Genomic DNA, 26379 nt, shown 5'->3' on the forward strand with positions numbered 1-26379 from the left:
GGCTCTGACAGAGGTAGCTGAGTTGTACAGTCTTATTGCAGTTGGGAGGAACGATTTCCTGTATCGTTCCTTAGAGCAGCGGGGTTGAATGAGTCTGTGGCTGAAGCTGCTCCTTAGCTTGTCCAGTGTTTTGTGGAGGGGGTGAGAGGGATTGTCCATGATTGCCAGGAGTTTTGCCAGCATCCTCTCCTCCACCACCTCCTCCAGGGTAACAAGCTTAGAGCCAACCACAGACTCTGCCTTCCTAAGGAGTTTTCTCAGTCTGTTGGCGTCCTTTGCCTTGATGCCCGCATGCCAGGACACCACAGCAAAGAAGATGGTGCTCGCCACAACAGACTTGTAGAAAATCTGCAGCATCCTGTTGCAGACATTGAAGGACCTGAGCCTCCTCAGGAAATAAAGCCGGCTCAGGCCCTTCTTGTAGACGGCCTCTGTGTTGGTGGACCAGTCCAGTTTATTGTCCAGTGTGACACCCAGGTACTTGTAAGCAGGGACCACCTCCACATCCGTCCCACCGATGCAGACAGGAGAGGGCAGGGGCTTGTTGATTATTGGACTTTTCAGACTGAACAAGAGGTTTCAGTTCGATTGGTACCATCTACGAGTTTGTACGACCTTGGTAAGTGTAGATTAAGGCTAGGGTCACAGTTAGGGTTAGGGTTACAATTAGGGTTAGGGTTAATAGCACATAGGCGAAGGAAATATTCTTGAATAACTTTTTTCCTGAAGGTGGTAGAAACGTGGAAAGTGGTTTCATCAACACTAATAAGGGTACGCCCGGTCAATTGGTACCATTCCCGAGCTTCGGAAGGGTATTATCCCAATCTGTGAAAAACTCTTGAGTTTGTACGACCTTGGTAAGTGTGGACAGGGGTGGACTGGCCATCTGGCATACCGGGCATCGTCCCGGTGATGTGGCCCCGCTGAGCGATGGGACTCGTCCCCCGTGTCCTCTGCTAATCGAGGCTCTGCCTGTCTGGGTTAATTGCGAGAGTTTAGTGAGGGTGGGACCAGGGGCGTTTCTAGGGTTGAAAGAAAGGGGGGGCTTAGCCCCTAAGGATGCTGAATGTTTGCGCCCGCAAAAATTCAGCATCCTTAGGGGCTAAAAGAAGTAGGAGTTCAATCTTGCCTTCTATTTTTCTTCCACAGATAGCGACATAATTCTGAAGACCCAAGCCTCCCCTGTGTTTACGGATGACGATGTCACCTTGTGTTATCAGCATCAGAGCGGCAAACACAAACAAACCAGCTTCTTTAAAAACGGAGCATTGATTGACTCTAACAGTTCGTCCGGTTCAGACCGAGTCATAAAGATGACTCTTAAGAATGTGACACGGGAAGATGAAGGCTTCTACAGGTGTGCGTCCCACGACAGACAGCTGCAGAGTCCAGAGAGCTGGTTATCAGTGAGACCGGACAGAAGTCAGCTGAACATCATCACTCTGCTGTGTGTTCTATAGAAGTGGATCAGTGTCACATATCAACTGTTGTTTCTTTTAGGAAACTTCACATCAGAGGAGACTCCAGCCTCCACTGGTATTTTTCTTATTCATATACATCTACTTGTTTTGGAGGAAATACTCAATATTAATCAACACATTTTCCATTATTGAGTGAAGCCTTTTGGTTGTCTGGTTCTCCTCCTGCTCTGTCTTTTCATCAAGGTCTAATTTCATCAGGAAGATCCCTCAGGATCTAATGAGATGAAAGAAACTACAATGGGACTCAGTAGAGCGCATATTCAACAAGGCCCAGCAGTCCCCTTAAATACAATCAAGCTGCACCAAATTTGATCAGGTTCCTGGAAATGGATCATTGCTTCATGTGGGGTTCTACTTCTGATCGTCATTCCTTTGACTGTTTGGCTCGTTTGTCACTACAGGTTAGTATTTATAAAATTTTCATCCGTCTTGACTTCCTACTGTCTACTGCATGAACGACAAGCCCAACAGGTGGTGAAGTAAATGATTCACTGCCTGTTGTATTTTCCTGAAGGTACCAGAAGTTCTGCACTTGGAGCTGCTGGCCTGTTTCCAAACAGGAAGTTCCAGCAGGGGTGCTTCCTGCCACCAAGTTGGATGTGACGGAGGTGCAGTGGGACAAGTCGTGGATGGAGATGTCCAACCTGTTGGAAAAGGATTCTTATTGTGGCACTTAAAGGGAAACTCTCTTCTGAAGCCCAGAGACTTAACTATTGGGTCAAACCTATGAGAAAGCTCAGTCAGTGCTGCAATTTGTAGTATTTGATGGTCACATGTCAAAATAGTGCTACCTGATATATTTTTGAATTGAATTAAATGAGATGTTTAGGATTTATAAGGATGACTACATTTGCTGATGGTGCAGATTTGATAGCTTCCAATACAAATGTTATTGTTTCAGTTGTCACATTTGTCAATGTCAATACTCTTGCACATTTAAACGTCTCTCCTTTGAGTACATTTTGAAACTAAGAATCGTATTTGTTATATCTTATTATCTAATCATTAATATAATTGACTGTTCTAAATCATTTTACATGTATCATTTCTCCTGTGTTTGTTCGAGGTTCCATGTTGTTTGCTCCCTTTGAATCGTTATTTGCTATTTCTTGTCGTCTGAAGTTATAAAAGTCATGGAAATCGTCGTGCTTGTTTTATATCTTTTAAGGCAGAACAAACAACTACCAAGAAACTAGAAATAACTATAAAGATTAACCAAACAAATGAAGTTCATATATTCCAACAGCCTCTATAGCAGTCAAACCAGTTAGGCCTCATTGATAGACCATGTTGGCTACCAATTTGTTGCATTTTGCATTAATAGATCACTACAAACAGTACACGTCTTCTTAAATAGACCTAAAATCAACTTTAGACAGAAAGATGTTAAGAATCTCCAGTACTAAGAATCTAAAACAGTAAAAATTAACTCTGAGATGTTTTTGAAATCCGACCTTCAAAATCATACTGTCATGCCATGTGTAAGGTAGGGCAGTCGGTGGATGAACAGAATGTGTGTCCATTCATCGTTGAGGAAGATATCAGGAAGTCCTACTGACAAACATTGTTGTGCATTTTAAAGAACAAAGTATTTTCATGTGAGAGAACAAGCATTTCAATGAAAACTAGGGCTGCGCAAAATGATCAAAATGTCATATCCTCTTGTAGAGGTCATTTCATATCCAGTTAATCATATGTATTGTAATTGGTCATCCGTCTCCGTGATTCTTTAGGTTTTGTTTGAGCTCTGAGTTGAATTACTCTCATCCATAGACACCTATGAAGGTATTTTCTGCTGCAAAACACTTGTGCAATGGAATTTGTGGTTGTAGAAAATCGTCTTATCTTAAATATTCTCCATACAGTGTGACATGAACCTCTTGGTAAAATAAATTTAAACTATTTAAGTCTGAATTTTGTTTGGAAATATCCTGGGTTGTATAATGTTCACATGTTCGTTTGTGATGAAATACTGCGGCTAAGAGTTACACGAAGAAATGAACAATGTATTTTGTTTCATTTATTACATGCATATGTTAATGTATATAAACATATATATATATATATATATAATATGTATATATATATATATATAAATACTAAGACAAGAAGGTGATAAGACAGGAGCCATTAAAAAAATTAAAGATCAGATGCTGCAAGAATGACGCAATTAAAAGTCCACCAAAATGAAACGTCCTGTTTTTATTTACAGAAATAAATGATTGCAAAACTTCCTCATCAGTAGGTGGTTATATCACCATAGCAACCAGATGCTAAGATTTGAAATAGAAGATTATTTTGATTGACAGGGACACTCTCTCAATACCTCCTTTGATGCTTTGATGAACAGCATCAAATTTGGTATTTTGATAGGAGACCTCTGATTGGCTGTTGATTGCTTTAAATACTGTTAACTTTTAAGACAGCTGCTATTGCACTCTGACCTTGACTGAGGTAAGTCATGTCTCACCCTCTCTCTGTATTTACCCAGCATGCTAACCAATACAATTCAGGCTCATTATTCAAGTTTGAAATTAAACCACTGTATAATATGAAGCTTCTGCTGTTACATGTTGATAATGTGCGGTTTTCTGTTGCTTTTATGACAAATGTGAAAATATTGTTGCTGGCTTCTTTTGTGTTTTCTGCTGCTTATCTTAATGAGTGATATGTGTTAACGTGATGCTAAGTAGCGTTAGGTCACCGAGGCCAGGCAGAGCGAGGCATTGTGGACAAAACACCTGTAGCACCAGGAAATGTTTCCATTTCACATCTTATTCTACCAAACGATGTGTTTTGTAACATTGGGAAGATTAACCTTGGTGTTTAACTTTAGTATTTAAGATAAAGTAAAAAAACAACAGCTTCCATCACTGCCAATCAAATTCAGATTCAAATTCAAATTAAAGGGGCTTGGTGTCATGGTGATTGATGAGGGAAGTTTTATTTCCCCAAAAAATTTACTGGTGATTTTTTGGTTAATGTGTAGTTTGAATGTGTTGAAGGACAAGTTGACGGAAGCTTAAGTTAATGCTAGGAGCACATTACATGAGGTGTGTAGCTGCTTTAAGGAAAAAAACAATCCCTCTCTATTGGGTCTAATGTTATTTCAGAGAAAACTTTTCTGGAAGGAGCATCAACTTGCATAACTTGCTCACACGGTCCCATTTTTTTACTCTCACAAATTTCAAATATATCTGTGTGTCCGGCAAAGTCTTGGAATTCTCCCGATGTCTTTATTTCACAGATAGGACTTATAGTTTCTGAATTATAGTTGTTTGAGTGGTGCACTCAGAGTTTAGATTTCTCTCTTCCCAGTGAGGAGAGAGCAGTTGCATTCAGTTGAGTTTCCATGGCAACCAGATACACACGTAGCAGGAGGGGAGTCTCTCTCCTCTCTCTCTTTCTCTCTCTCTCTCTCTCTCTCTCTCTCTCTCTCTCTCTCTCTCTCTCTCTCTCTCTCTCTCTCTCTCTCTCTCTCTCTCTCTCGCTCTCTCTCTCATCTCAATCTCTCGCTTAAACCAGCCAGTCTGTCTCTCTCTCTCTCTCTCATTCTCTCTGCGTGTGTCTCTCTATCTGTGTCAATTGTTTTATATTGAATGTTTGATTGATCAAATTCACCTAAATCTTACACACTATTTCATCCTGTCACCTGCAGACATAAAGCCTTTTGACTTCAAGTTCCAGACAAGAGCAGAAACTTCTTCGGAAAACAGTGCATCAACTCATCCAACAGCTTCTTCAAAAGATACATCTACTCTCTGTGGTGAACCATGGAGAAACCAGATATTCTGAAGATCCTCAATGACGAACTCCTCACAGCCTACAGGAGGATTAATGCTCTTAAGGAGGAGGTGTGGCAGCTGCAAGACCAGCTTCAAGACAGAGATGAGTTCATAAAGATGGCGGTGGAGAAGGAGAAGGAGAAAGAGAAGGAGAAAGAGAAGGAGAAAGAGAAGGAGAAGGAGAAGGAGAAGAGGAAGGAGATTGAGACCGAGACCGAGAAGGAGAATGAGATCCAGGCCCTGACGGAGAAGGTGGAGCAGCTGGAAAACCAGCTGAAAGAGAAAGATGTTGTCATAGCGAAGGAGGTGAAGAAACGGCGCGCTCGCCTCAGGGCCTATCTCGACTGCCTTGCTGAGCTAACTGACTGTCAGGCCAAGGTTAAGCTGATGGAAGCAGGGCTGCACCAGGAGCCACCCCAGCCTGATACAGGATGTAGCAGTGAGGTGGAGGTGGAGAAGGAGAAGGAGAAGGAGAAGGAGAAAGAGAAGGAGAAAGAGAAGGAGAAGGAGAAAGAGAAGGAGAAGGAGAAAGAGAAGGAGAAGGAGAAAGAGAAAGAGAAGGAGAAAGAGAAGGAGAAGGAGAAGGAGAAGGAGAAAGAGAAGGAGAAGTACAAGGACAAGGAGAAGGACAAGGAGAAGGAGAAACTTGTGACGATCTACAATGTCGAAATCCTCCGAGCCAACAGGAACATTTTGATTCTTAAGGAGGAGGTGTGGCGGCTGGAAAACCATCTTAAAGACAGAGATGATATCATAAAGAAGGAGGAGGAGAAGGAGAAGGAGACGGAGAAGGAGAAGGAGAAGGAGAAGGAGAAGGAGAGGGAGATTAAGATTGAGACTGAGACCGAGAGGGAGATGGAGACGGAGAAGGAGAATGAGATCCAGGCCCTGACGGAGAAGGTGGAGCAGCTGGAAAACCAGCTGAAAGACAAAGATGTTGTCATAACGAAGGAGGTAGAGAAAGGGCATGCTCGCCTCAGGGCCTATGTTGACTGCTTGGCCGAGCTCACTGACTGTCAGGCCAAGGCTAAAATTCTGGAAGCAAGTCTGCACAAGTGAGCAGTGAGGTGGAGGTCAACATGGAGAAGGAGAAAGAGAAGGTGCTTGCTTCACGGCCGAAAGGAAACGAAACTGCAGCAGGAGAAAACTCCAACTATGGGACTGAGCTACAGAAAGGAGGAGGCCGAGATGAGCTGGAGGAGAGAGAAGAGGTGGAGAAGCCCCCGCCCTCACCCTTTTTCTACTCCTCAAAACAAACCCCTCCCCTGTCCCCCTTTGTACATATTTGAAATGATCTAATGATGTGTTGTAAATATGTTAAACTTTTTGAATAAAAATAACTAGTATAGTAACATCTACCTCTGTCTTTCTGAATATACACACAGGATTCATTGATCAATTAACACAGTGTTGGAGTGAAACAAATCAGTGTGATTCATTTAGTTTGCTACTATTCATATGAACACAGCAGAGCATAGACAAACAATGTTTCTTAACTTTTTTACATTTGGTCAAATCTATATATTAATTATGACAACAATACAATAATAATACTATCATCTCATCTGAGGGCCCACCCATCACACTGACCACGCACATCTGACACGCACACACACTCACGCACACACACACATGCACACACACACACATACACGTACACACACGCATACACACACACGCACGCACACACACACACACAAGTCATTATCATTTATATATTTACTGTATATATACACATTTTTTTCAATTTATTCATGTTTGAGGTCAATATCAGATCAGAAGACATGTTCATGGCCCTGAAGTCAATTTAAAATGACATGTAGCATGTTAGAGTTATAAATAACTTGTCCATGTGTAAAACAATAGTTTAATTAAAAAAAAAAAAAAATCACAATAATTATTTTGGGGGGCTGAAGCACATTTTAGGGGGGCTTCACATTTTAGGGGGGCTTCAGCCCCCCTAAAATGTGGCCTAACGACGCCCCTGGGTGGGACTAATGACCCTCAGCCTCACAGGGAGCCCCGCTGTCATTAATCCTGTGCCCCCTCACAACTGCTCATTATGGGATGCGTCCAGGGGTGGACTGGCCATCTGGCATACCGGGCATCGTCCCGGTGGGCCGTTGACCCAATGTGGGCCGGTCTGGTCCGCTCTGGTTTTTTTTGTTTTGTTTTTTTTCTCTTCTTCCTCTCTAAATTCCCTCCAATTGGGCCGGCCAATTGGCTACAGAGGGCTAGCAGTGTGTTGCCAGTATTTACACATATTATTGGTCTATTTTTTGTCATTGTCAATCAGTCATGGGCTGACAGGCTCAGAGAGCCCTGACAGTGCTGTCAATCACAACACAAACCAGGGTGGGGCGGGACCTCATGGCATTGGCGCGGGGAGTCGCGGGACGGGCTGCTGCTGAGACAGAAACTTAAAATGGATATTAAGAGTAAAAAACGCCCGGGTGGCGCTGAGAAGCATCGGGAAAAAAAGCTGAAGTGTCTGGAGGTGGAGGCTGCTCAATGTGGCAAACTGACGGACCTGTTTGGTGCCGGGTTCACCATCCCAGCAGCAGCAGGTGCGCCGGGAGACGAGCGAGGAGGACTCGACAATGATGAGCGAGTGGAGGCAGACATGTTAAGTAACGTTGGCCTGGCGCTGGCTAGGCTACATTTTTTAGACATGTCCAAAACAAAGTAGAAAACGTTTTTGATTTTGTTTTAATTTGCCGAATTGTGATATTATGGGTTATTATTGTTCAGATGATTTAGCTAAGCTAGCTAAGAGCTGCTAACGTCGTTTACTGTTGCCATAGCTGAGCTGTAAATAGAGATGCAGAATTAAGCTGTATTGAAAACAGAATACAAGTAAACCTATAGGGAATAATTAGTTTAATTTGAAATATTTGCCATTGAATTTATTGTAATCTTTCAATTCATTTATTGTTTACTGAGGTGATAACTATTTAATTAGGTATAATTTGTGTGTAAATGTTCCACTGATAAGGTGAGAAATATTTAATATTATTGTTATTATCACACAAGTTTTATTGTGCTTATGTGTTGATCCTTAATGATGTGATCATGTACACTAAATGATCAATTATTCTCCATTACAGGTTGTTGTGATATATTTGAGGAGTCGTTCTCCCTCTTTTATATGTGGACATTTGGGACCACTGTTAGAATTTGGTAAGTTTATCATGTATTTTTTAATGTATAAATTCATACTTCATAATTATAATAATTTTCAAAAGGTTTTAAAAGAAACACACATCCAAAAGTTATCAACTCTAGGTGCAGGACAGAGGAAAACATTTTCTTTATTTTTCAGACATTAGAATGTATCCATGTCCTTCTCCGGTTGACCACTTGACATGTGAGAGCCTGAGGAGTTGTTCCCCCTCTGTCCATGTTCGAGGACTTGCTCTCTGTCTGCCTCCACTCTCTGCCTTCACTGTACCAAAGTTTGTCTGTTGAGTCTCCTCTAGTCTGGTGAGTTTATCATTTTTTTATGTTTTATGAAATCATACTTAATTTGTGATGATTAGAGACATTATAATGTATCCATGTCCTTCTCAGGTTGACCACTTGACATGTGAGAGCCTGAGGAGTTGTTTTCCAGACACAGGTAGAGCTGGCAGGGGCGTCACCCTGGGCCTGCCCTTTTGGGCTGGGCTTCAGCTGCAGATCTAAAGGCTGCTTCCAGGGGCATGGGGCCCTCAGCCTTTGTTTTTCTTTGCTTCTGCACCTTACAACATACATCACACCTTATTTTCACACATCCAAACACCGTTAACACCACTGACGCGTAACATATTTGACACATCCCACTACGTAGTTAGAGCTATCTTGATTTGGAGTTAAATACATTTACTTTTGGCTTGAGAGGTTTGTGTGTGGCTTCCCTTCTTGTTGCCATCTTTGCGATAGGTGGTAACAGTAGTATGCATGAGAGAAGACGCCGCGAGATTTGTGGACTTCTATGTGGTGTCCGTTGATAATGTAGTGGGCTGGTCTGGACAGACAATACCAGGGCTGAATTTTTGTCCCAGTCCACCCCTGAGTGTGGATAACTGAATTTGTAAGAAGAACAATACAATCTCCCCGTAGAAGCTAAAAGTCCATTGAGTAAACAACATCTAAGGCCTGTTGTGCTTTAGTAAACACTCGTACATACATATGCTTGTGTTGTCTTTGTCGTGTCTCATCAGGTCAGGTTGATCCCTCCCATAATTGCATAATGTTGTCTCTCTGCTTATTAGTGAGGAGTGTGGCCAGTAGACAAGGAAAAAGGAGGAGGAACCTTCGTTGTTCACTGTGAGTAATGATGTTTCCCTTCTGTCATCTTCAATGTCTTGGCATCCCTGTTATCTCTTCTTCTGTTTTAGCTGTCTCTCCACACGTCCACACAAACGTGTGCACACATTCACACATGCCTGCTGCTGTTTGTTTGTGTGTGTCTACCAGTGCACACACATTATTAATACTCCATAAGCTATTATTTTTCACTGCTGTAGTCAGCATTCTTCAGTCATAGACTTTCCCCTCGTAGCAATTATAATACACACCACATTCATCTACTTAGTTTGCATGTTAGCGCACTAGAATTTGCTAATAAGCACAAAACACATAGAGCAGTGGTTCCCAAACTTTTTACAGTCTCGTACCCCTTCAGACATTCAATCTCCAGCTACGTACCCCCCCCGACGCACGTATACAGCCTATAACACTTGAAACTTTGAAATTGTCAGGGATTTCAGGACTTATAATAATCGTAGATGACAAAATAATGTCATCTACGAAATTCTTAAGGATCAATTAATCGATTGTCGATTAATTATGCCCATCCCTAGTTTTGAGTAACGGTCACTAACCTACCTGTAACTTTTTTTGACAGTGTAATTATTTTGCTGAATATGGGTATTTTTGGCAATGCGAGTTGGCTATTCAGACTATTTAATATTGCGCGATTATTTATAGCTCAGTTTGAAAATGTAATGGGCTTTTTCACTTTGAAAACGCAGATAAAATGTTCTCCCCACGTACCCCCTGAACCACTTCGCGTACCCCTTGGGGTACATGTACCCCAGTTTGGGAACCGAGGACATAGAGTATTAGAGGTCGATCGAGACGTAGTTTGGCAGGTACGTTGGCAAAGACTAGGATATTAGAAGAGCTGATATTTTGACATGATGGTGTGAGATCAAGTGATTAAAATTCACCAGGGAACCACGGATATCACTGTGACAATGTACTGTGGGTAACTATGTGTTTGGCCTTAAAGAGAGGGGACTTACATTCACTTGAGTAAACTGGAACTGTGTTACTGGAGTGACTGGGAGCTCAGCTCATCAGTGCACAAGTGCAGTAGATCAGTACAGGAAACATCCAGTTGGTATTGCAGCTTATTGGACGTAAATGAGTGGAGCTTCCCAGTATAAGCTGAGACATCTGTGTAGAATTGTGTTCAAAGACATCACAGATGTTATGCAACGTTCCATTAGGCCCTTGGAATGACATCACACCCGAATAACCTGCGTTGATAGCATTCCAGCTGCGAGTGTCGGAAACTAACGGTCTTGTTTCATTGTTCTCTTTGAAATGACAGTAAATTAATCTATCTTAATATATATCGAGCAAAAATAAGTCACAGACACCAAGCAATATGTTGAAACCTGATGGTTTCTGCATTATTTTCGAAATTATATAAACTGATGTATTTTTATATGAATTATGAGAATTTGATCTAGTCTAAAATGGTAATCTAATAAAATACTTATCACAACTCTACAACTATACTTTTCAGGTTGGTATGTTTGTACTCTGTCTCAGTTCTTCTTTGGAATAGTTCACAGTTCATAATGTGCTGCTTTTCCCCATTTTCAGTGTGATGACATGTTCATTGAGTAAAAACCACCAGCAACACAAATATACGTTTAATTTGAGTTTATTACCTCCAATACATTGTTGTGTTGAGCAATGACAACTAGGCAGTTAAAAAAATACAGTACATTTAACTTAAACATTAAAGCATTATAAAGCATACCTATGCCATACAAGAATAACTTTCCTAAAATGTACATCTTTACAAAGTGTTTACAAATAAAACAAATAAAAAAAGACAGAAAAGTGCAAAAAAGAGTCAATGACAACTGACCATCCCCACCAGTGACAGAGGACAAAAATGTACAAAAAGAGAGAAAAAACTAAAATCATTCTTCATATTCCTAACCTGTTTGCTGCACTTTTCCTGATATGAACAGTAACTTTCCACGGGAATTGTGTGTGTGTGTGTGTGTGTGGGGGATTTTGAACTTGTAATTAAGCAGTGCGTGGTAGAAAGTTAAATATCCATTTCTGAAAATATTCACAGTATCCGATTCTAATTTTGTGAGTGCCCATAAATGACCATAAAACTGTCTTTTATAATAAATATATTTCACTTTAATTTACAACTTTTCTGTGGTTTGAAGTAATTGTGGTAAAGGGCGGTGACATCGTGATGCTTTCAAAATGAAACGGGCCACATTGAGTGACATTTGTGAAGAAGAAACATTTTTGAGGGGAGAGAAAACGATTGTGTTGCGTGAACCCGGCTGCCGACTAGCTCACTGAGTGGCTGCAGTATCAGTAGTGTGACAGTAGGGGGTGCCCCCTAGCGTAAACAAAGAGTTGACTACCCATTTGAAAAAGATACACCCAATACAGTACTGTAGTTCTTTATTCTTGAACAAACACCCTTATAATGTTCTCCTTCGTGGTCCTGCCTGAAAATAAATGTGAAAATAAGCATGATTTATAAAAACAAACATCAACCATATGTTGAGACATGATGACGCCCCCCAGTGACGATTAAACATAAAAACATCTATGAGTTTTGTTCAGAATAAATATGGAGTCCTACGATTTCTTATCGCTGATCTAAAATATCGACATCTCCTGATTTTAAAGCACGATACCCTATTGATGACACAGGTAGGTAGAGTGAAATGAGCTCAAATAGACTTATTGATCTAAGGCTAGTTATACTTAACTTATTGGATCTTGTGATAGCCAATGGGTTTTCTTTACAGCTGCATCGATTTGTTGCTAAAAAGCTGTTAAACGTGACAAACTAGCCCGAGGAGCAAATGTAAAGCAGCTTGTTCGGAACCGTCTGGTAGTGTAACCACGTTCCAATTAAACACTAGACGCTGCCGAGATCCATCTCTCCTCTAGATGTCGAACTAGTAAAGGCAGTTAAAATAAACTTAAGAGTAAATTGACAAGGGACTCCTCACGCGGGGAGTCAAATATCCGCAGAAAACTAATTTCTGATGCTTCTACTCCTTTTGAGATGTTGGGCGCAGTAAAGATCCAGTCTTCTACGTGTGGAAACAGATGTCCTGACTTCCTGTATCTGTACAACAGTTTTTTCCTGCAGAATATGACTCCAGTTTCCTCTAAGAGTCTCTAAAAACAGTAAGAACCCGTCCAGTTGTACTGAATGCCTGTACAATCCCTTGGTTGTGTCTTTATAACTCATCCCCACCAGATCACTGCTCTTTGAAACATACAGGAGACGACTGTTTTAAGGTGGAAGTGCTAAGGCGGCTCTCATGCATGCTCTGATGTGGCCTTAATGATGTCTTTTACTTTGAAGCCCTGTATGAGTATAGGTATTCACAGATGTTTGGTACAAACATGGATAAAATCGCTTCTTATCTAGACATTTGTTTTTTAAAGTGTATTTGTTTGTGACTATGATGTTAGATTACACAGGGCCTTCAATGCAAAGCAGCAGCGCCCCCTTTTTTGTTTCTATATGCTGTATGTTGATATATAGATTTGGCTTTAGTAAGTTTGTAGCTTCAGGCAAAACTACTGGAGCTCAGACAGCGGAACTTCTCCCTCAGGGACTGCACGATGTTGGGTTGGTTCTGCTGCGGCTCGCTCCACAGGTATTTCTCCAGCTGCTCACGGTCCAGAGACCTCAGCAGGTCGCAGGAGCGCACCGGCGTGCACGGCAGACTCTGGGACTGCGCCAGGCCACGACTCTGATTGGAGAGAGCGGCCGAGCTGCCGTGCTCCTGCTCGCCCTCGTCCTCCGAGCGGATCTCCACGTAGTCGTCGTCGTCTTCCCCATTGTCCTTGAAGTTCTCCAGGTAGTTCTGGGTGGCGGTGAGTATGCTCAGCGCGGACGCCCGGTTCAAGACGACCACCTGCTGGCCGTCATGTAAGGTGAGGTCCGACTGGCCCTGGGTGGACCACTCTGGGAGGCTGCTCTGGCGGCCAGCCCGGCCCAGACTCGGGCCATGGAGTCGGTCTGTGGATCGAGCCACAGTGGGTCTGTTACATACGAGTCCAGACTGGTCGTTCTTCTCCTGCTCCTGGCTACTGAGCGAGCAGGCCGACTGACAGTGAGCAGGTGAGGAAGGCTTCGAAGAGGGTAAAGACGGTGCATTAAAGGACGGATGTCTCTTAATGGAACTGTACACGTGCTCCTCCTTCTCGCTCGGTGGCGACATGCACGAACTCCACCTCTGGGAAGGTGGGGTGGTTGGTGTGGGAGGGAGAGTCTTGAGTGAGGGGATGGAGCAGGCGGAGGTCAGTCTGCGCTGTGGGGTGGAAGAGGCTCGAGCGTCCCCCACCTCGCCCTCCGAGGAGACAAAGCTGGCCAGCTCTCCGTTGCTGTATGTGGAGTGGAGCCAGTCGGACTCCAGGGAGGTCTCGGGCATGGATGGGGAGGACGACAGCCCTGGATGGGGGTGGTGAGTGGAGGTCTGTCCAGAAGGACTTGGAGGATCCTTGAACATTACCTGGTCGTAGAGCTGCGAGTACTCTGCTATCCTTGCACCTGAAGATAGAAAACAGAAAAAGCGTAAGTGTGTGTTTCTTAAACCGGCAGGTTTTGTTTTGTTGCCATTTTGGGGGGGGGGAGCAGAAACAAGCTGTGAACACAACACTGACTTAGTAACACCTCAGCATATGGTTGCTAATTTACAAATCCAGCATCACACAGTCATATAAATATTTGATTATAGCTTCTTTGAATATAAGAAATCCAGGTTTAGTCTAATAAGGGAAACCCAATAAACCAATTCAAATATCACACAGTCCTGATGCAAGATTGTAATCTGCTAGTTCAGTATTTGCAGTGCCACTGATCTTATTATCAGGCATCAGGCAGTTATGACTAATCCAGGTTAAATATAGTTCCCTTCGTGATTTAATTATAAAATGTGTTGATGCCTCTCCACTCAGGTGAAGACTGTTTCCACCATCTTTATTCAAAGAACAATTTGAATAAAGATGGTGAAAACACTGAAGAATCTCAAATTAGTTCAGGCATAAAGATACTTTAAAAAATAACAATATCCAATAATTTCCCTGAAGTTTGGAGGTATCAAGATAGAAAGGAGAGCACTTCCATCATAGAGGGTTGGTCAGATCAATAAATCTGAGTTGTGTCTAGTAATACTAGTTGTCTAAATGTACCTATGGCTGCGCCCCCTTGTTTCTTCTCCTCTAATATTGCTGCCAGGTCCTTCTGCTTCTTCTCAGCTCTGGACCGACCACAGGCGTCTCCAGGGTCCATGCTCCTCATGCGCAGCAGCTGATTGGCCTTCTTGATCTTCTGGCTGTACTGCCGCGCCATCAGGAACACCTTGTTCTTTGATTCCTGGGCGGAGTCAACGGACTCGCCCAGCAGGAGCGAGGAGGAGGCCAGGGGGTGGTCCAGACCCGTCAGCTCCCCTGGGAACAAACTGTGGAGGTCCTTGAGAGGGTTCTCCCTCTGAGGAGCGCTGCGCTGAGGGAGCTCCACCAGGTCGTCGTCCTCCAGGCGGAAGCTGCCGCTGCTGAGGCGAGCCAGTCGGTTACGGATGCTCTTCACCGAGCCTGGGGGGGGCTCTGGGGTCACAGGGAAGGGGTCGGGACCAGGGCTGTGGTGTTTTTCCTCGGTTGTAGCTTCACTTTGAAGATCGGGGAGGTTGATGACTGGAATGGTGAATGATGGTGTGGAGGTGATGGGTGGGGGTTTAGACTGATGTGTGGGGGGACTCTTGGTTGGTGGGCTGGCTGCCTGGACACTAATTACAGGGTGCTTCTTTTTCGGGCTGCTTTTCACTGACGGAGCTTTAGTGGGAGATTCGCTGGAGCTAACTGGGAAGGCAGCAGGAAGCCGATCAGCCTTCTTTTCATTGTTCTTGATGTAGTTCTCTAAGTCGTTCCAGATCTCGTCGACCCGCTCGGACATCTTATCCCCTTTCTGTGAGCGCTGGGAGAAGGTCTCCGACGCAGACGAGGAGGAATAATCTGGCTCGGATGAACCCGGTACAGGATGGGGGGCGTCTGGTCCTTCATCCTCTCCAAAGTGGAGGCTCTCCTCGGACACAAACCCTCTGAGACTTTCCGTCAGGTCCTGTTCAGAGGCCAGCAGACTGTCCCTCTCCTGTTGGAGTTTAGTGCCTTCCTTCATTCCCCTTAGCTCAGATGACGGCGGTTCCCTGAAACAGATGGTGTCGTAGATGTTCTCCTCCACTATCTTGAGCTCACATGTCCCTGACGGCCTCCCCTCCTGCATGGAGGACCGGTTGCTCTCTGAAGAACTGTCTGGTTCAATCACAGGCGCTGTGATCCCTGAAACGTCACTTACTGGCCTCGCAGCCGGGCCCTGGGGACTCTTTGCACCTGTGGACGTCTCCTTCCATGACTGACTTTCCTCTGGGTCTCTCCTGACCAGGCCCATGCTCTTCAGATCCTCGTAGCTGATGTTGTCATAGACATTTTCAATATCGTCTATTGTCAGCTGCTCGGCTGAGGATGATCCAGAGATATCATTGCTTGAAGATTCAGTGTGGATTACGTCCAGGTTGCTGTGACCGGCCTGGTCGTCATCAGGGCTCGGTCGGGCTTCCGTAGCCTTCTCCCCCGCGCTGCTGGCCCTCCGCAGGACTCTGCTCCCATTGGGCGGAGGGTCGACGTGGACCGCGGGCACCTGCTCGACGTGCCAGCTGCAGGGACGAGCTGTCCTGGGCGACGAGGTGGCGTCGGTCCTCTCCGAGGGCGCCTCCGGTTCTGGTGCACTGGGCTCGGTGGGAACAAACATCTGGTAAATGTCCTCATCCTCGTCATCAGGCTGCATGGTTCTCTGGCGGGTGGGGAACATGGCCCGGCGAGCTCGATGGTCGGCCCAGATGTTCCTCACTGAGTTATCACTTTCTGTGACCACGACAGAGGGAACGGGGGAGTCCGGGGGTTCCTCTGTGACCCGGGGCGTCCTGAGGAGAGGTGGGTGGTGACTCCCCTCCCTCACCAGTGATTCTCTTGCTCTCTGAAGAACAGAAGATACAAGAAGTTGTTGTCAATGAGGTTGAGGAATTTAAAAATCCTCCACATGGCAGTAGTTTCATTTAACATGGTTAATTTGTGGTTAGTACCTGTAAGTCTGTAGGGCTCATGTTGAAGGTTTTCCACTGTTCTATACTGTCGACAGATGCCTGAGGGTTCAGCCTCTTCTTGCTGCTTTTGCCGGGGACTCTCAGCCTCTTTCCACCTCCCTGAATGCACAGTTTCACCATTAACAACATTGAACGAGGAAACGTACAAATTGATGCAAAAATGTAATGCATATAATTCATTTTTTTTGCAACGTTGAACTCACCAGGCCACTGTCGTCCTCGTCGTCAGCGTCCTGCGGATGTGGCTCCTCCCCTTCCTCTCGGTCACTGTGGTCGTAGTGATCGCCGGGATCCAGGGATTCTTGCGATTGGTTGATGAGGCTGCGGCTGCGACCGATTGTGCCCAGAGCCAGCTGGGACACCGGGGAGAGCAGGGTGGCACCCAGACTGGTTCTCTGAAGAGGAGACCCGTCACAGGAGTTTGAGCACGATTGTTTGTATTCACGCTCCTTAAACCTTGAAATGTCCATCATCTCCAGTTGTCACTCACCTTTTCACCGTCTGTGTTTGCAGCGTTCTGCTTGGCATTCTTCAGTAATTTGGACAGAGGTTCTGGACACAGACAAATACATTTAAAGTTTTGAATTCTTGCAGTTGAATAATGCAAAGTGTGTGCTTTCTAAAACTCTGTAAAGTTCTCACCTTTCCTGCGTCCTCTTCGGGGAGTGGGACCCTCCTTGGTTTGAGGGGAATCCTTCTTGTCACCGTCAGGGCTGTAATGAAACCCGGGATGATCTGGAGAGAAGAAGGAAAAGATGTCACACAAATAGTAAATAATGTTGTATTACAATATTATATAATGTGTTTTATGAACGTAAATTTAATTAACTGGCACTTACGCATTGCATCCATTTCCAAAATGGCTTGCTTGGCCTAGAACAGAAGATTTAAATGAGGTTGAGTTCAACAGGTCAAATTAGGGACAAACATATGATCTGACACTAGGTGGCGCCACAACACAGATTTAGATGTTTCTCAGTGACTTTCAGCATGGGAAAGAAATCCTCAGTTTCCACAGATGAGAGATGTGACAAGTAAATGAGTGAAAGAAATCAGAGCACATGAAAAGAGAACTGAAAAAAAAAGCAGAGGTTAGGAAAGATGGAAAAGGGAGAAGTGGGCGAGAGGGAGTGACGTTTTCAACACACCCCACTCAAAGTCTGTTTACGCCGCCAGCGAACAAAGAGAGAGCTGTCAGGAGAAGAGGTGCTTCGTACCTTCGCAGGGATTTTGGCAGGATGGTTTTCAAGTATGAGTCTCTTCAGGTGTAAGATCCACATGCGCTTGTCTTGTTGAGATCTGGCCTGAGGGCGTCAAACATCACAGGGAAGATAATATCAGACGTGCACTTTAAAAAGCAGGTGAGAGAAGGTTGGGATAAGCCCTTAAATATTTTGGAACAGCTCTTTCTTGCATCACACACACACATTATCTTTTCTTTTTCAACGCTTGCCCACAGCGGCTGGGCAACAACAATGGCTACCATTAGCCTCGGAATACTCGACGTGTCTGAGCAGCTCGGCGACTAGGAGCCGGGACTCTCGACAAAATAATCTAACACCTGCAAATTACCGTCACACTTTCTGAACGCGCTCTTGCACAAAGTCGCTGGTGGCTACAGTTTTAAACGTGTAATTAACGCTCACAAAAGCGGCTCTCAGACATGCACTTGAACTCCAGATAGTCTCCTGACATTCTGCGGGGCGGCTTGATGTGTGAATTGCAAATGTGCATGTGTGCATTCCCAGGTCAGCCCCCTCGGGAAAACTCTGGAAACTGTCCGAATGAGCCGATGAGAGAAAAACAGCAGTAGATCCTCTGCAGGACACTTTCTCTGGAGAAAGCCCGGACCCCATTCTGCGAACACTATCCGGAGTTCATGTCTGAGAACATCTAAAGTGTTTTTTGTGATGAATGTGTTTTCCTACCTGGACTGTATGCTGCAGTTTGGGATTCTTGTAGTGGAACACACTGAAGCTCAGTGGTTCTTTTGGAATGATTTCCACCAGCATCAGGTTGCAACACTTCAAAGCAGAAATGGCACGTAACGTAAAAAATACTGTCGGTGCGCCCAGAAGTTTTTTTGTGTTTAGCGTCTCTTTGGGACATGTAGTGTTTCATGACTGACCAGGATGTGAGCCTTGTACGTGAAGCTTTCTTCTCGCTTCTTGGTGATCAGCAGCAGCTTGTCGAACAGGAAGAGCGTTCTCTCGTTCTTGGCTCGCTGCAGACGAAACGTTCCTTCGAGAACCAGCTCTCCGTAGCCGATCAGATCGGGGCCCTTCCAGTTGGTCAGCTGGCTCTGGATTTCCTGTGGCGAGCACAAAGAGTTGAATAATTTTGTTTATTCTATAACAAACAGGAAAAGCAATTGCACAATAGCTGTAAAGAATGGAAGAGATAAAAATATCTGAAAAGTCCGAAAAATAGTCGGAAAAATTAACGTTTGACCTACAGTATATAAAAAGTAAGATTAAGGGATTTGGTGCAGTAAAAAAAGAAATATGAAAATGAGACATTGAAAGACAAAGATGCAGAAGAAGTGGGTCCAAGTGTGTTAAGATTTGTAAATAAATCACAAATTAAAATAATAAATAAATCACAGAAACGCCGTTATAAAAAGGTATTTTAATAAAGTAAGAAGGGAGAAATATAAACAATCTTTAATAGAAGTAAAATAACGATAAAGACTTAAAAATGACAAAAAGTAAAATTTTCTATCAATATCTATCACTTGTATCCAGACACTGAACCCTACCACGCACACATTCCTGCATTCATCTCTGCATTCTGGCTTCCAGCTGATAAAAGAATCAAGCTTCCCTTTTATGTGTCTCCCCCCCCCCCCCCCCCCCCCCTTATGCAAGGCCACGATTAGCCCAGTGGAAAAACGCAGTGACTTTCATAAGACATGGGGAGGATCAGAGCTTTGGCCGATTCAAACCCAGAGATCACATAACTGTCCCGTGCAACAATAAAAGAAATGGCTCCTGGAAAAAAAACAAAAAAACGGAAAACTCCAGTGTCTGTTTCAGCCATATAGGAATAATGAGAGACAAGGCAGGCGTGTGTGGTTTTGTCCTGTGTGTACGTGTTTGTCGTACCTGCAACCTGACGGCGTGCTCGTGCTTCCTCTTCATGTCGTTGATGTGCCAGGCCACTCGCTGCATGGTGTCAATGGCTTCCTGCACAACCTCGTAGGTCTCTGTGTCCTTCTCCATGTGGTTGGCTATCTCCTGCACAGGCAACACACACACACACATCGCTGGGAGTTAGCACTTTGACACGTGCACGTACGTTCACACATGAACACTTGCAGTACATACACCCATGTGTGTGTTTTTCTGCACAGAGAAACAATAATGCATGCACCGTAATGCAAGCACATACACAGGAACCCACTGAGAGCAGCATATGTCGAAACATTTGGCCTCTCCAGTGTAGCCGAGCTGGAGACTCACAAATCCATTAGCATTATAATACATAAAAACATTAGTGTCCTCTCTGTGCAAGTGGGGGCCTGCACCTGCATTTCTGCGGGTTATGAGTAATTGTTTTTGTGAGACTGTGTTTTTGGAGAGAGAGAGACGGAGACTGGAGACAGGCAGCAGAGACAACAGGCTGACATACGTGCAGCAGTAGGTGGTACTTGAGGATCCTCTGCACTGGCTTGAGCAGGTAGGAGCCCAGGGGCAAGGAGTGCCGCAGAGATTCCTGGCGCTCGCGGAGAAACTTGGCCAACGCCTTGTTCCTCATGCACTCGGTGAGCACCGCCACCGACCTGTGGAGGCAGAACACGGAGAGGGAGATGTCAGCGAGGGGAAGCAAACAAAGGCTAATGAGACTTTTAATGTGTATACTCACAGACAATAATAAAAGGGGGAAACTTTTACTATAAAACATAAAAGGGAATATCAAGCTGTGATGGGGATTATGCACACGGCTGCCTGTTTATTGAGCTCACCTTGTCAAGCTAATGCAGTCTGATGATTATTAAAATATGATTCATTTGATTATTTGTATTCTAACTATATGCAAAATCATCAAATGACTATTCACTGAGATGACCTGTGATACGCTGTGTGCATAGTTAATAAGACAATCACGTAGTTCAGAGCAATTTAGACTTTACAGTATGATTCCACTGACAGTCAATAGATAATAATATTAAGTCATTGATCATCAAGTCTTGTTTTAGTTTTAAGACAGCAACATTTAATTTTTGGTGCTCAAACCATGAATTTAACAACTTCTAATGAACCACATTTACAAATGCACGTTTTGACCTATTGGTGAAGAAAGAAGCTTTTTCACTAACAAACGGAGGCTGTGTGTGTGTGTGTGTGTGTGTGTGTGTGTGTGTGTGTGTGTGTGTGTGTGTGTGTGTGTGTGTTTGCGCGTGTGTGTGTGTGCGAACGTATGCAGAGCGGAAAAAAGACAAAGAAAGACAGTTTTGAGTCGCCCAAAAACGTTCGCTCTCTTCTGTGTCAGTGTGTGTGTGTGTGTGTGTGTTTGTGTGTGTGCGCATGCATGTGCATGTCTGCATGTCAGAATTCCAGTGCAGCTCCACACAGGCCTCACATTGTTCTGAAGGAAACCTGACCTTCGAGCTCAGCATGACCATGATACATCTGCAGCCTCTGCCAGCGTTGGTGTGCAGAGTGTCTCCCTATGGTTGTGTGTGTGTGTGTGTGTCGTGTGTGACCTTGGTTGGGGTCACCAGCTGTGGTGTGGATGTGGGCGAGGGTCTATCTCAAACAGCTGACAATGGCCTCCTCACACACAGGCGCGTGCACACGCACACAATCAGCATTCGCCATTAGTCATCATTAACTTGTAAATAGTTCCCCCACGTGCGTTTCTTATCGCGGCTCTTATCTTATGCACGGTTGAAGAAAATATGGAAGCCAGAGGAGAGGGTGTGTTTGATAGGTGCTGTATATCTTGGCATGGAGAACAGCCTCAAGTTTCAGCCTTTTTAAAAATCACACACAATAGACACACTGACAGAGAAAAACAAACTCTGCATTATTCCTCCTCGGCCGTTCATTCAGGTGTCCCACGAGGCCGCGCTCACACAAAGTAGAATAAAACATTAACAGGTTTAGCTATGATAAGGTGACATCTTTAACAGCCCCATCTGTCAGTGCGTGAGCCGTAACTCTGTCAATAGGCCGCACATAAAGGAATGGCATGAGGGGGGGGGGAGGAGGAGAGACCCTGCGGCACAACAGCCAGTAGACACTTTGACTCCTGCCGAGCTGCCGACTATAGAGCGCGTCAGCCTGTCAGTGAGGGAAGAAAGGTAACGCATTGATCGACACGCACAATGAGGCCATGTGAGACGCTGGGAAGACGAGTGCGAGGAGGTGAGATCAGGAAGGAACAATGGCCACGAGAAGCTGGGTTTTGTGCAGAGGACTGAATAAACACCGTCTCACACACACACACACTGACAAACACAAACACACTCTTTTACCGCTGTCTTACCGTGGATAGTTGGTGCAGTACTGGGTGTAAATGTGGAATTCTTCACTCTGCGAAAACACAAAAACAAGGACAAATGAGTATTTCAGTATCAGGAAGGAGAAATGTGCCGTGATAATTGTCGGCTTTTGTGTGTGGAACTGGAAATTTTTTTTTACGACTTTTAAAACACACTCGGCAAGACAAAGTAAAGCTGAGGCTAATCACGATGCCATTTTTCCAGCCCTGTTGCTCATATGACTTAAAAAAAAGCACTTTGACTTTTTAAGTTGGTCCATGTCCCATCAACTTACATGGAGGAGGCAGGGTTTATGGCTTATACTGCAGCCAGCCTCTAGGTGGCGATCAGGACACTTTGACTTCACTTTCAGGGTGCAGTCATGTCCTCCATCTTTATATACAGACTATGTATTGTGTAAAAATCTGATTGACTCTATACAGAGGTAGAAATGCAGTTTAATTTCAGACTGAGATCATATTCTGTTTCGCCGTTACAAAACAACAACAACAATCACTGGTTCAATCCTTTAAAAGGTCAAGATTAATCACCATTGTTTTCATTGTTCATTATCATGCCTCTGCAGTGGTTTGATGACTGGCTTTGTGTTTACTGCTCTGCACGCTGCCCACAGACAAGCCGCTCTCTGCCTTCACTGCTTCTAATTGAGAATCACCAGTGTAGCTTATGATCAGGCTGCATCCTGGCCTTTAAGTCTCTGTTGATCCCAGCACGTCCCAGTGCTCGGATTAAATGTCCCCCCCTCATTCTACAATCCCGCCCCTTTGATTGAGGTCCTCTCCACCTTGGAGGCCTCACATCAAATCACATCAGACGCAGCTTGACTTATCAAAGCTGGAATGAAGTTCTTCCTCTCTGCTCAAAAAATGATCTTTATCATCCACCGTTTTCCTTGATTTGTATTTCTGCAACTGACTCTTCTCTTCCATAGTCGCCCCTTCTCCCTCATTCTCGAAAGCTTTTCCCTCCATCCCTGTGTCACATGTCGCCCTCTTGGAGGCCCCCCCCCCCCGAGGTTGCATAACGTGAAAATCTAATTGAACTCGATTTGTGTCCATAAACACTGAGGAGGGGTCGCAGGATGAGGACAGCTATCAGGAAGCGACATTGTAAACACACAAGACAGACGACAGTCATTTGTCCTGGTTCATAATGTACACACACGTACAGGACATTTTGGACATTCATACAGGTTTGCATAGTGTAGTTAATGTGGAGTGGATGTATGTGACTGTTATCTCACTGTGATAAATATACATCCATATTCATGCCGAAGAAAACATTCAACCTATGTATATGCAAACAAACAGACTATATGTAGACACACACAGACACACACACACACACACACACACACACACACACACACACACAGACAGAAAAACTCATGCTATGTTTTGCCTGAGGTGCTCCGTGAGAAACGTCCTAAATTGAAGAGCAGGCCTCTCCTCCTCGTCTCCAGAAGTCTGCCGCCACAAAACCAGACCTAAACGCAACCAGATGTGCCACCATCGATTTCTGATGACACACAGCAACACACGCTCCTGATGCACACTCTTAATACCCCTCTGCACTGCGAACGCAAGACCGCAAAATACACAACTGCCTCCGTGGAAGACAAAGTTGTGCAGAGCTTGCATGCGCACACACGCCGACACGCAACCGCACGTCTGCGCCCACTCTTTGAACCCGACCGGGAAACCAGCAGTCCCTGAAATAACTAATCTGTAATAAACTTCCCTCGTAGAAATATATACAAGCTATGTTAAATCATATAATCATCATATCCAAATGCTGCATGTGAGGGTTCTGAACTGTGCACATGATGGAAAAATCGAAAAATATCATGATACAAATTACATGGAGGGATTTGAACCGTCTTGGAGCGTTTCACTAATCACAACAGAGCTCAAGGAGAAAAAAAGGTCAAGTCGCAGCAGCACCCACTCATCACTTTAACGACGAGGTAATAAAGCAGCAGGTTACGGCGTTGCAGCGTCGAGACCGGACCGGTCACAGTGAGTCATCGGGCAGGCATCGAACCCTAAAGATCACCGGGGGCGTGATAATAAGAGATCTTGTTTTTGACTGTGCTCTCGCTGCTTCAGTCAGCGTGTAGCAACCCATAAAACCGTGTAAAGGCTTAGTCGACACATAGCGCTGAGAGGATTCAGTCAAACAGAGGGGAACACGAGGATAGAGAGCCAATTAGCTGAGAGGGGGGGGGGGGGGGGGCAGAGATTTATAACTATATCTGTCTGTTCTTCAAAGAGGGCAGGGGGAGGGTGGGGGGGTGGACGCCGGGGCTACACTGATTACAAACTTATCAGCTGTAAGTCTGTGTGTGTCCAAACAGTGAGAGAAGGATTTGTGGTTTTCTGGGTTTTAGCAACAATGACTAACCTTCACTAACACAACCTCTTTACCAGAAGTCAGCTTCATAAAGACACACACACACACACACACACACGCGCACACGCGCACACACACACACACACACACACGCCCCGCTTCCTCTCTGCTTTCCTCTGTAGCTCTTCCCTGGTTCTATCCATCCGCTGTCAATGAGGAGCATTGAACTGGGACTCCTGGTCCTTTCAAAACATTGCACTCAGATTGTATTGAATGTAAATAAATCCCATTGTTTTTAAAGGTGTCCTGTCAATAACTCCAGTAAGCTGTGATCAGTGATTTGAGTGTTGTACGCCCCCTAGAGTCGCCAAATGGCGGGGCGTGACACGGACATTATCTGTTGACGCTTTATTTTGTGCTAACTGCTCCGTTAATCAGTCAGTCACAGGATGTCAGCATCCAGGCTTGTTTATGGATCCCAGTTAATTATGCAGAGTGGAGCTGTGGGGCCGCTATAAAACTGGTTTGTCAACAACAGCTGCATTTAGGGAGTCTGTGACTGTGACTTGTTATTTTTATATACATGGTCAGACAGTTGCTCTGTGGTATTGGGTGTAATTGCAGCGGGGGCGGGGAGGGAATGTAAAGTGTTTTAGAGGAAGTGCTGGAATGCAGTGTGTTTATCATGGGACATAATCATTTTATGGAGGCATGGATGGATGAGGAGTAGGGCTGGAAGAAAGGTTAGAACACAGACACACACAGACACAAACACACACACAGACAGACACAGACACAGAGGGAGCAGTGATAATTGGTTCAGCAGAGTTGCAGTCTAGCTTTTCTTGTGCAGCTATTAGCAGTAAAAAAAAGAAGAACAAAAAGTGATTACATATTTGGGCGGTCTTTAAAATTCCTCTGGAGTTGTTCTTCCTCTTGCACTTAACACGGACATTCCTGACACTAAAGTGATGCTACTGGCCACGATAAACTTCACTGACTGTATGCAACGTCTGCATCGGACTTTCGGGAACTGGTCTCTTAAAATAACCTGTTTCTCATTTTCTGTTAGTGCATGTGCGTGTGTGTGTGTGTGTGTGTATGGGTGTGTGTGTGTGTCAGCCAGCTGTTTGGACAGGTTTCAACAAGCAATGGAAAGAGAGTTTGCATGTGGACACGGAGACAGACAGTAGTACAGAGGAAATACTCAGAACGGTTAAAAATCCTCCATAACAAGTAAAGTTCTGCTTTCAAAATCCCACTTGAATACAGTTTCAAAAGAACTCAATCTGTAATAAATCACATTATAAACAAGGCACAATAGTGATAGTGTGGAGTTGTCATGTGCTCCCCAGGTCAGCGCGGCTTCTATCCAGCTTCCTCCCACAGTCCAAAGACACTCGGTTTGGGGTTCGGTTGATCTGAGACTAAACTGACCAGAGGTGTAAATGTGAGCATGAATGGTTATTTGTGTGTTGGGCCTGCGATATGTTAGCATCCTGTCCAGGGGTGCACCCTGCCTCCCACCCAACATCAACTGGGATTGGCTCCAGCTCCCCCCCCCTCCCCCGAAGGATATGGATAATGAGTGGTAAGGTTAATATATTAGATTTTTAATCGCAATGCTTTAAGGTATAAGAAGCAGTTTGTTCTTATATTTGGTCGAAGAGATGCTAGTTTTAAATATTAGATATAAACAAAGGTAATGTACATTTGTAGATCTGAATCAAGAGGTCAGGCGATTAATCTGAGGGGGTTGTAAAATGATTCATGTGGAAAAAAAGAAGAAAAAATCTCTGATAAGACTCAAATAAAATGATACT

The 26379-nt window shown here is 44.4% G+C and overlaps 1 protein-coding gene and 1 long non-coding RNA gene across 4 annotated transcripts in view; one reads left to right on the forward strand and one right to left on the reverse strand.

Moving 5' to 3' along the window:
* The first annotated feature begins 1435 nt into the window (after positions 1-1435).
* LOC128460241 (uncharacterized) lies at positions 1436-2625 on the forward strand. The gene is made up of 3 exons (XR_008342189.1): positions 1436-1536; positions 1798-1882; positions 1996-2625. It is a non-coding gene; the product is annotated as an uncharacterized LOC128460241 (long non-coding RNA).
* An 8563-nt stretch (positions 2626-11188) lies between these two features.
* Positions 11189-26379, reverse strand: part of LOC128460257 (pleckstrin homology domain-containing family G member 1) — a 40095-nt gene continuing 24904 nt past the window's right edge. For all 3 annotated transcript variants that reach the window (XM_053445353.1, XM_053445354.1, XM_053445352.1), the window contains 13 exons: positions 22189-22235; positions 20329-20479; positions 19803-19934; positions 18827-19009; positions 18627-18722; positions 17916-18002; positions 17538-17571; positions 17341-17433; positions 17189-17250; positions 16902-17093; positions 16678-16797; positions 14735-16571; positions 11189-14093 (listed from right to left, as the gene is read on the reverse strand). In XM_053445353.1, coding sequence (XP_053301328.1) covers positions 13108-14093; positions 14735-16571; positions 16678-16797; positions 16902-17093; positions 17189-17250; positions 17341-17433; positions 17538-17571; positions 17916-18002; positions 18627-18722; positions 18827-19009; positions 19803-19934; positions 20329-20479; positions 22189-22235 — 4020 coding nt within the window. In that variant the 3' untranslated portion in view covers positions 11189-13107. The remainder of the gene's footprint in view (positions 14094-14734; positions 16572-16677; positions 16798-16901; positions 17094-17188; positions 17251-17340; positions 17434-17537; positions 17572-17915; positions 18003-18626; positions 18723-18826; positions 19010-19802; positions 19935-20328; positions 20480-22188; positions 22236-26379) is intronic.

The sequence above is a fragment of the Pleuronectes platessa genome, chromosome 17 (genome assembly GCF_947347685.1).
Source record: "Pleuronectes platessa chromosome 17, fPlePla1.1, whole genome shotgun sequence".
In the NCBI taxonomy this organism is placed as follows: Eukaryota; Metazoa; Chordata; class Actinopteri; order Pleuronectiformes; family Pleuronectidae; genus Pleuronectes; species Pleuronectes platessa.